Here is an 11199-nt window from a genome sequence, read left to right as displayed (position 1 = left end):
CCTTTGCTGCATGTCTTTCGCTCTCTCTCCGCTTCTATCTACACTGTCTCTATCCAATAAGGGCTTAAAGTCCCAAAAATAACATCTTAAAAAAAGGAGGACACGCCTGTGCTCATTTACTAGTGAAGGATGGGCAGGGCTCTATTTTGGGGCATTTCGTTGTCATGCAGTTTTTGATTGGTTAATTGCTTTTCTGTTTGTTTTGTTTCTGATTTTTTTTCCCCCAAATTTCTTAAAGCTGAATTTTCACACTTTACGTCGCATCTTGTTCACTTGTATTGAGGCACAATGACAAAACATGAGCTGTTTTCCAATATATTTAAGGACCTGACCATACATCTCTCCAAAAAGATGCCACAGTGGATAAGGGCCACATTGTTCATGGGGCAGCAGAAAGAAACCCCGCTGCACTGAGATCTCTGCTGTTTCTTTTCTTCACAGGCTGAACGAATAGTCTGTGAAAGCTGGTCTCACCAAACAATCATCATGAAGAACACAACAGAAGGTGATTTATTCTTTAATAATAACATATTTGAAGCTCCACCCCCTCAGCAGGGGTTCATTTTCAGTTTCACTTTACAAATGAGACATCCTCTTCGTGCATTTTTATTAATGCAGCGAATTACCACGGGCTAAGTGCCTCCATCCTCAGTTCTTTCCCTCTGCCCAGCTCATATAAAGGCCCTCTGGGCTTCTTTTTTTTTTAATGGGATATTTAATTTATTTTTTCCATTTATTTTTGTTGTTGTCGATGGTGTTTTGTATTTGTGTTTGGCATTGAATCTGTTTGATATGAACAACTGTTTCAGTGTTTCTGCACTTTGCTTTATAGGTACTTCTCTCCATTGTAATTGCAAATAGTTTATTATTAATTTAATTACATTGCATTGGGAGCTCACAGTTTTACTGGCCAATAATGTCATCATTATTGTTTTCACCTAGAGACCACAGACTCCTAAGTAGTACCTTTTCCTATCCGTAGCTTATCTCGGCATCTTTTGACCAACAATCCATTCTTGTGTTTTACTAAGTTAGTAATTAAATATATTTTCTATTAGAGAAAGGTACAGTTCCTTTATGTGCATGCCTTCATCCAGTCAAATTAACTTGAAATGGTTGGTTTGTTCCTAGATTTGTCATATTAAAAATTACAGTGGTTGACAAATAGCAGCCTGTCCACTGCTGCTCAATTTTTCCTTCCCATTTTCTGAAATTCACTTCCGACTGGAGAACTTGTTTCCCCGGTTTCAGGTTTACTGTGCACTGATGTTCTGCAGTATGTCAAACAGTCTAGCAGCTTTGGATTACTTGGTAGGAATTGTGGGGACTCTCTGAATAAGACTTTACGTTTAAAATGCATGAGGATGTAAAATAAGAAAACCATGATGCTATTTCTTTTTAATTTTTTAGATGACATATATGCATACGCACTGTCCAAGACACTTACAAAAGTCTCATCACCTTTAACTGTGGGACTCTACGCTTCATGTGAGAATCGAATCAACATGATCCTCAAACAAATGCAAGGTAGGTTTGTCTGGCCCAGCCTATCAGGCGCTAACGACAGGATGCTTATTTTGAAGACAAACACAACGAAATTCTCCGTGTTTTGCATGTAAATACAGTTTTCAATCTGTTTCTTTATCACAGTGCCAACAGATGGCTGTGAACATGATTGCAGTGTGTAGAACTATAGCATGGTGACTATAAAAACTGCAGCTTTCGCAATAACGCTGTGGTGTATAACAATATAACATTTGCTAAATGTGATGTTTTGTTTTTGTAATGAGTCCAAAAATAGAGCTCTTGGTTCCTCGTATGTGAACTGACTGTAGGCAAACTTTTCCTCAGTTTACAGACTGACTGAGCTTTTTTACAACTGAAGTTGTAAAAGAGATGACATGACATCAAACATTCCACAAATGAGGACATAATCCTGTTGAGTATAGTTTGTATATGCAGGCATTTCAACATGTAAACAAATAACACCGAGCAGACTTAATGAAGCAGGTTTATTAGAGTAGCATTTTTTAAAACTTAGGTGTTTTAAGGATTTGATACTAACATAAAATACTCGTAGAATAATGAAGCTTCAAAATGTTGCAGACAGATGATATACAGTGTTATTCATTAACTATTATTGTGTATATTATATTTTCTTGTAATAACCAGTAGACCAGTAGACATGTGTTTTGTGGACTTGGAGTAGGCATTCGACAGTGTCCCTCGGAGTGTCCTGTGGGAGGTGCTTCAGGAGTATGGGGTGTCTGGCCCATTGCTACAGGCCATTTGATCCATATACAACCATTGCAAGAGCTTGGTCCGCATAGCCAGCAATAAGTCGGACTCGTTCCCAGCGGGTGGTGGATTCTGCCAGGGCTGCCCTTTGTCACAGATTCTGTTTGTAATTTTTATGGACAGAATTTTTAGGCATAGCCAAGTGGTGGGAGGCTTTCACTTGGGTGGTCTCAGAATTTCATCTCTGCTTTTTGCAGATGATGTGGTTCTGTTGGCTTCATCAGGTGATGGCCTCCAGATCGCTCTGGAATGGTTCGCAGCCGAGTGTGAAGCGGTGGGAATGAGAATCAGCACCTCCAGATTTGAGGCCATGGACCTTAGCTGGAAAAGGGTGGAGTGACCACTCCAGGTCAGGGACCTAGAGTGGGCAGGTCCCTGAGGGTGCGTCACTGATGGTCACTGATGAGAGAAGGGAGCAGAATATTGAGCACAGACGGATTGGTGCTGCAGCTGCAGTGATGTGGATGCTGTACTGGTCTGTCATGGTAAAGAGAGAACTGAGTGTAAAAGCAAAGCTCTCAATTTACTGGTCAATCTACGTCCCTACCCTCACCTATGGTAGCTGTGGGTAGTGAGCAAAAGAATGAGATCGCGGATACAAGCGGTAGAAATGAGTTCGTCCATCTGGGGCTCAGAGTAGAGCCACTGCTCTTCCACATCGAAAGGAGTCAGCTGAATTGGTTCAGGCATCTGATAAGGATGCCTCCTGGACACCTCCTGGGTGAGTTGTTCCAGGCATGTCCCACCGGAAGGAGGCCCCGGGCAGATCCAGGACATGCTGGAGAGATTATATCTCTCAGCTGGCCTGGGAACACCTTGGTTTTCCCCCGTCAAGCTGGAGGAGGTGGCCGGGGAGAGGGTGGTCTGGACTTCTCTGCTTAGGCTGCTGCCCCGTGACCCGGCCCTGGATAAGCAGAAGAAGATGGATGGATGGATGGATGGATGGATGGAACCGTGCGCACAAGTTTGAATTTATTTTGGATTTTCTCTGATCCGCACAAGTATACATACAGGCTCAGGTATATACACTGCCAATAATGTTTTGTCTAGCAGTTGGTTTGAGGTGAAGTTGAAGAATTTGTAGGTAGTTCCCCTTCTTGGTAATTCCATCCACTGATTGATCTTGGAACAGGGGCTTCTGTGGTCACCCTCTCAGTCCATTGCAATGTAAAACTGGCTTCACTGGGGACAGTGACACTGGTGTTCCAGGAGTTTCCAGTTCACGTGAGGCTTGAACCTTGCTGGTTCCTGAACATCTTAAACAATTTCCACTCACCTGAGGCTGACAGTTTGGGTCTTCTTCCAGTCATTGGCAAAGTGGTGACACATCTGAATAATTTATATACAGTTGCTTGAACCAATGAGCCAAGATTCTTCAGTTGTTTAGTAATGGCTCCAAGAGACCTTCCCAACAGATTTACAATTCTCCTTCTTAGATCTTGACTAAGTTCTTTGGACTTTTCTCATTATTTTCAGTATTGGTCAGTCTAATGAGTGCTCTCAAACAAATCATTCTGCTGCAAAGAGAAACTGCCAGTTGTAATCATTCATGATCACTAGTGAGAACCTAATAGGCCTTGTCCTTGTCAAATTAAAACAATGCTGAACCTTGAGCACCACTTATTAAAAGATTTAAGTGACTGTATATATACAGAGCCTGTATGCATGCATACTTGTGTGGATCAGAGAAAATCCTAAATAAATTCAAACTTGTGCACCCAGTTTTTGTTTTTAAAATCATTAAAGATGAATGCTGTGCTTGTTCCACCCTGGAAAAATAACAGTTCAGAGAAACTATTAAAAGCCTTAAATTACCATGACATTCAACTCTGTGACCACAACTCTGTGCTAAATAACCATATTTCTGCCTTTATTAATATTATTCTTAAATGTAACTCAACCATCAGATACCTGTGTCAGTATTCTATTTGTTTTGTGTATTTTCAGTGTACATGAATTCAGAGGCTTCAAGGATTGAGCAGGAATATGCAAAAGGATCCAGGCCTCGTTCGGTTAAGCCTTCATTTACCGGCTTTTTTGCACTTATTGGACGACTGCTCTTCTACAGGCCAATCTGGACAAAGGAGAACCAGCAGGAACGGAACGTCAGATTCATTTATGTGCATTTCAGTGCTTGGCATTTTGCCGGTAGTGACCTGCTTTGGGCCGGGATAGCTATACGGCTGGTTGAGGCCATGCAAATGAACTTTGGAAAATTACAACTTTTACTCTACCGTGTAGCTCAACATGATGAAGAAGAGGAAGTCAAGAACAAGGTTTGTCTCAATAGAGCTACATTTTTGTTTAATTGTTAAGAGCGGCAGATTATTTGCAAAATGCTAACATCAACCTGCTAACATGGTCCTACTGACAATTAGATCCGATACAGATACCAATATTTGGTGATTTAAAAATCTGATATTCCTATATATTGGCCAATATTTTTTTTCATTCAGAAACACAAAATATAGATTCCGCTAATATAATAACATAATGTGTAGCTATTTTTTTACATACACTCCACCCGACTCTGCTCATATTATCTGCTTAGTACAATGTTTCCCAACCACTGTATGTGCCACAACAAATGATCAGGTGTGCCTTGGAAGATTATCTGGTTCCACCTGATTAGTACTCTAAGTCAGCGGTCCCCAACCTTTTTTGCGCCACGGACCGGTTTATGCCCGACAATATTTTCATGGACCGGCCTTTACGGTGTCGCGGATAAATACAACAAAATAAAACTAGTACCGGTACCGAAAAAAAGAAAAAATATTCATAACACACGTGAAAAGACCCAGGAAAACCGAGTAAACGATAAAAACGATAACAAAATAACGCTGAAAACCGATAAAAACCCTGAAAACTATACATTTCAAACCTGAACCTCAACTCTCGCGGCCCGGTACCAAACGACTCACGGACCGGTACCGGTCCGAGGCCCGGGGGTTGGGGACCGCTGCTCTAAGTGACCGCCGTGAGTAACGGGCAGAGCAATTACATTCTCTTCCACTAGAGGGCAGTACAACTTCCTGCTCTAATTAAATGGGTTGTCAACTGCCAGTAAAACAGAAGAAGACGAAGAAGAAATTACATAATAGTCATGCTGTGAGTGAGACAATGCAGTGTGCAATAGCAATAGATAAGTATTTGAAAAGAGAAAATAGACAATCTGACCTGGGTCCAGGAGAAAATTCTGACCCAAATTAAGGCCCTAGCATGAGTGGTGGTCAGAAGAAAGCAAAAATGGTATACGACGGGAAAACCAAGCCAATTCGTGCCGTGTGATTTTTCTAATGTGAAATATGTGCCGTGGCTCCAAAAGGTTGGGAAACACTGGCTTAGTGTATCTGTGGCATTCCAAAATGCGTTGTCAAGTTCCAGAGTGCCCTCTACTGGGCAAACTATGCAATGTCAACACTCACAACATTAGTGAAGGGTGCTTTGCGCATACTTTTTACTTTTTTTAATTTTGCTTTTTCAAGGTAACTAGTTCTGTAAACTGTCGAGTCTTATGAAAGTAATCACAAAAAATCTTTTGACCTGATCCATAGAGGCATTTAAATATCTTTACCAAATTCCATCAATCTAGCCAGTAGTTCTGGAGATATTACCGAGAACCAAAATATAAGACCTCATGGTACAGAAAATGTAAGAACATGAACCTCATTTGGCAACTCTGAATCCATGTTTAAAAGCATGATAATAATGTATGTATATATGTATGTTTTTCTCTATTTTGCTTTGTTTTTGTTTTAAAAAAAAAAAAAACTCAGATTGTGGAGGATGGTCCTAACCACTGGAGTTCCAAGAAGATTTGCTGCTGCCCACTGTGGCTTTTTCTCCTTTCCCTTCTGGTGGTACCACTTATCATCCTGATTATCCTGTTAACGGTTGGCTTTCCCAAATTTGGACTGAAACCAGATGAGGAGGTGGATGACAGCAATGGCCAGGTAGGTGTGCTGGAAGGCCTGGCAATTGCCACATTAGGGGTCCCTGCAGTGAGCATACTGAGGTTTATCATTCTGATGGGGAAGAACTTCATCTTCAGCCAGACACTGAACATTAAGAGAGGGATGGACAATGAGCGGCTCAGTGGTCAGTTGGGCTTCATGAACGAAGTCAGGATGGAAATGTGGTGTTTGTCCCGCTTCATCCAGTTTATGGAAGTGTTCGAGAGGAGAAGGATCCGAATTGTGCTGAATATCACTAATCTGGACCGCTGCTCTCCTAAGAAAATTGTTGCAGTCCTGGATGCTATGAACATTTTGCTTTCAGATGAGGAGAGCCCATTTATTTCCATTCTTGCTGTAAATCCGGAAGTCCTTGTAGAGAAAGTGAACTTTGCAGATGGATGCTTGAGCAAAGAGGACAAAGCATATGCATTGCTGAACAGCATAGTGACTCTGCCCTTCACAGTCCCACCACTGTCCAATGATTCAAAGCGCAGTTTACTTTACAGACTTAGTAGCAAGTCAAAAATTCAAGAGGATTCTCCCACGGTTGAAGTCAAACACAGAGGAATTACTTATTCCTACGATTCCTCCAATTTGTCTCTAGAGAAGGTTACATCTGAAGCAAAGGAGATGTACCCTCTGATCAATACAAAAGCAGCAATGCTGGATATAAAAGATGAACTAGATAACTTAATCAGAAGCATCCTAAGCAGCAATGACAGGAATCTAAGCAAGTACATGCTAGATGATGTCATGTCAATGAGAAGAGTGATCAACTCTATTCGAGTAACTGTGATAATCATGAAAGCCTTAAACCTAGAGCTTCCTCAACCAGAATACATTGCAGCATGGGTGATCCTGGCCAATCACTGGCCCTGCCGACTCAGCTGGATCCTCCAGTGTGTGGAAGATGCTCAACAAAGGGCAGATATTGATGGTGAGGCTGGGCCCAGCGATTATGATTCAAAGACCTTATGGCAAGTCTTCAGTGTGTCCCAAGCAGAGCTGTATGTAATGAGTGGACAGATTGAGGACTTCCTGGAGCAGGATGGAGATGCTGAGCTGTTCGAAAATCTTCTCAAAGTAGATTTCCAGTTCAAGGTAAAAGACTTTAAGACATTTGAAGCAGCAACAGTGAACCTAGATCATTCAATTAAGAATGAGCTGGCTCACATCAGAGGGACATCCAGGCTGAAAGATTCTGGTTGGATGAGGAACCTAGCTCCACTGCCAATCACAAAGATCATTAATATGAACACCGAGGATGTATGTAAAGAGGTAAGAAATTCCTTAAAAGCTATGTTCTGTAAGATTTCAGTCTTGGCTGACCTCTCGTGACATCTTGAGCAGCTGATTTTCAGTAATACATAAGAAAACGCACCTGTTCAGACAACTGGTTCAATGCTTTGTCATCTCAGGGCATCACATGAAGTCATTCTGTTAGATTATCTGCATCCTAGCATCCATCTGTGACGAGTTTAGAGTGACAGACCCATCTTTCCATGCCAAAGGACATCTTGTGCAAATCCATGAGATGCCAGCAACTTCCCCAAAATGGCAGTATTAGATGGCCTGGGACTGTGACGGTTTTCTGGTTCCTATATAGTCCAGTCAAACTTGTGGTTTGATAATAATGAAGAATCAGTCAGTAAATACCCCTTTTCTTTTTTTTTAATCAAGTCATATATAACCTCAGTTTTTCACATGGTGCGACGTTGGGCTAGGGTAAAAGGAGTTTTACCTGAAAGATTAGAGTTCTGTTCCTGCCTGCAGCTCTTCCCCTAATAGCTCACTTTATTGTACCATTACTCAGATGCTGTATAAAAAAAGCACAGTAAATAAACATGTCTCATTTTGCAGAAGCATTTCTAATGAAGGCTTGCTTTTACCACTTTCTGATAAATACACTGAAAATCCTGACTGCAGCACGCAGTATTTTCATTAGAAAGAACTTTATGAGGCACAGATATGATGTAGAGAGAATGAACAGCAATGACACTAGTGTGATAAAATTACCAACTGTAATGAGTATTTAATTGCATGCACCATTTACTATCCTTCCTGCTTAGGTTGACTGTAAACATTTAACATTGCTATATAGAGGGAAATGCTAAAACGTAGGCTAATTACGCTGAAGGGCTTTTGCTGAAAACAAGCAGTGTGATGTTATAAATCAATTAAATTATTTCAGGAAGGATAATATTGCTCAGTTTCACATTTTCTTTTTTTTCCTAGCTGGAGAGGATGCGATACCCCAGTAAGTACATCGACATTGTGAAAAGCAATGACCTCAATGGGTCAGCGCTGGTCTTCGGCGATGTGGAAGACCTTAAAGACCTCCTACAAATGACTTTTGGTGAATGGGCAACATTCAGACTGCACTTCTTGGGGTTTCCATCACATCTGCGACCACAGTACAAAAACATGGCAACAATACCTTCTCACTCTAAGAACCAGTTATCGAAATTCCACCCTCAGGCTTCTCATCATTATCTGTCTAATCCCAATCTGGTTAACATGTAACATGGAGTCAATCTGTCTCCAGGAATTTTTTTGTGCACATATAATTCTAACATGTTTATACTGCTGAATTAATTAAAAAGCCAAATAAGGGCTTTCAAATCTATATGCTATGTGAAGCTAGCTAGCAGGTAATTAGCAGGTTATAGCATAAAGGCTAAACACTTGTTTGTCACAGAACTAATAAAACCCACAAATGACTTTTTCATATTCCCAATTTTGCATAGATCAAACAAGCAGTATGCCTCATGTTTATTAGTTACTTTGAGAGCCTTACATTTTTTTTAGCAGAGCTAGCTGTTTTCCCTTAGTTGCTCCTGGTCTGTTTCCTGTGCCAGCTTAATCACCTTTCTGGCTCCAGCACCTTATTCTTTGCACCCAGACATGGGTTTGCTATAGATTCTGGCCAGAAAGAAGATAAGTGTTTCCCCAAATGACAAACAAGCCCTTTATGTCCCCATTATCTTATCTGATTGCTTCTGATTTTATTGATGAACTCTGCTTTGGTTAGAGGTTAGATTATTTACTACAGTTTGTCAGGAAATCATCTGTAAACCAGTTAACTGTCCCCCACAGACCTCTTCTTGAGCAGGCTATTTGTGGCTTTTCCATTACAGTAAGCTGAACAGTACCACTGTGTTTAACGTCTCAATCTGAGTTAATGGCCGTGTCAACGCTGTGACTTCTAAACTCCTCTTCAGTTCTCTGCGAGATCTCATTTGCTCTCTCCTCCAACATGTTCGACCTGTTCTTCACAGTGCTCTCGTGGGATTTTAACTCTTTACGCCCTGTACTTTCACCTGCTGCTCGGTGCCGGGCTGAGCCATTAATCTTTAATCACAATGAATTGCCTTCCGTTCGGTTGTGCTTTATTTGTAATGAGTAGTCTATCTGAGCTGGATAGTTTGAGTGTATCACTTTATCCTAAACTTTTTGTTAAATACATACAGTTCATTAGGTTTAGGACAAAGTAGCTTATGGAAACCGACCACTGACTTGTAGTTCAGACACAATAGATTAAAAACAGCAACAAGGAAAAGTCAGTGGTTTGGGTCATTGGGCTCTTTTTTTTTCTTTTTTCTTTTTTTGCTTTTGATGACCAATAGCAAGTAGCTGCTGCAACCAGAGGCTCAGTGTTGCAACATGCTCAACCTGTGGAGGACTGCATTTGTCCACAAGGCGATTGCACAAGTCACCTGATGGGAGGCAACCTGTCTCCAAACAATGACTGACTCAGATTGAATGCAATCACTCTCAAACAGACTGGTTGAGGTTTACAAATAATTGTTATATAAATGCAGAGAGATTGCCAACACATTCATCATCAGAGCTGATGAGGACAAGTCATCTGCATTGGATCTTTTTGCAATAAGGGATTTAACTCAGCTGCTTGCCAACTGGTTGTATTCTAGTTATGGTCCTGTATAAAAAATAGGTTGTCATTTTGCAGTTAAATTGCTGTCTATGAGCAACTACGTCACTGTTTGTGGATGAAATTGTATTTCTATTGACTAGGATCTGGTTGGACTCTGAATAGAAGAAGTGAATGTGCCTTTCTATGTATGCAGACGGCAACAGAACTGCAATTTTCTCCCATTTATCACAGATTGCATGCATGTATTTTCCAACTTGACAGCAATCAGTCACAAACTGATGCAGACTGAGAGTAAACTGACTTGATGCACCAAAGTCACTCTGAGGACAGCGACTGACTGCAAGTGATCAAAGCAATGATTTCAAAGACAAGATCGGAAAGTCATTGCACACCATCACAATAATCCCAGTCGTGCTAAAGTGTGACTGTAGCATTACAACAATCATACAACAGTCAGGTGTGAATATATCATCCTAGCTTGTTTACATCTTATAAAATTTTAAGTAATGTATGAGTTAACATTCATGAAAGACTTTATTTCAGTCTAAAGCAACCACACTGCGGTTATTCAGGCATGCCTTATTCCATAATAAGGACCACATTCGTTAAATAATAATTGAGCAGTCTGTTAAACATGAACTCTTTTTGTAAATTCCTTGTCAGACCTTACCTAGAAATTAAACTATTTAATTTAGTGTAACCGAAATGAATAATTACGCTCGTAATGTCAATTTGAGGAAGATGACTTGAGCAAAGCTAACTGTAGTGTTGCCTAGATACCATTTCAATGTCATCTGCTCCAGTGTCACGTGGCAAATGTAAAAGTAACATAATGACAGCTGTGAAGAGATTTAACTAATCATTATTCTGTATTTATATACCTTATTGTAACGTAAGTTAAACCTTTACATATTTGTATTGTTACTATCTTGTTGGATTGCCCTTTTTATTGTGTATTATAACATTTATTCTATACATGGAAATCTGTGAATGTTGAAAATGATCTGTTGACAGTGCCTATGCCACAAGTTTTAGAAACTTATCCTATTT

At 40.5% G+C, this 11199-nt stretch overlaps 1 protein-coding gene across 1 annotated transcript; it reads left to right on the top strand.

Annotated features, from left to right (window-relative positions):
• The first annotated feature begins 486 nt into the window (after window positions 1-486).
• On the top strand, window positions 487-8777 carry nkpd1 (NTPase, KAP family P-loop domain containing 1). Its single transcript, XM_084924699.1, has 5 exons — window positions 487-505; window positions 1411-1527; window positions 4246-4574; window positions 6075-7532; window positions 8490-8777. Exons 1-5 carry the CDS (start codon window positions 487-489, stop codon window positions 8775-8777), a joined length of 2211 nt encoding a protein of 736 aa, XP_084780825.1.
• Window positions 8778-11199: the final 2422 nt, after the last annotated feature.

The sequence above is a fragment of the Perissodus microlepis genome, chromosome 1 (assembly GCF_051167445.1).
Source record: "Perissodus microlepis isolate ML-2025 ecotype Zambia chromosome 1, ASM5116744v1, whole genome shotgun sequence".
Classification (NCBI taxonomy): Eukaryota; Metazoa; Chordata; class Actinopteri; order Cichliformes; family Cichlidae; genus Perissodus; species Perissodus microlepis.
The sequence above is the reverse complement of the archived record's forward strand: the minus strand, read 5'-3'. Positions and strand labels throughout refer to the sequence as shown.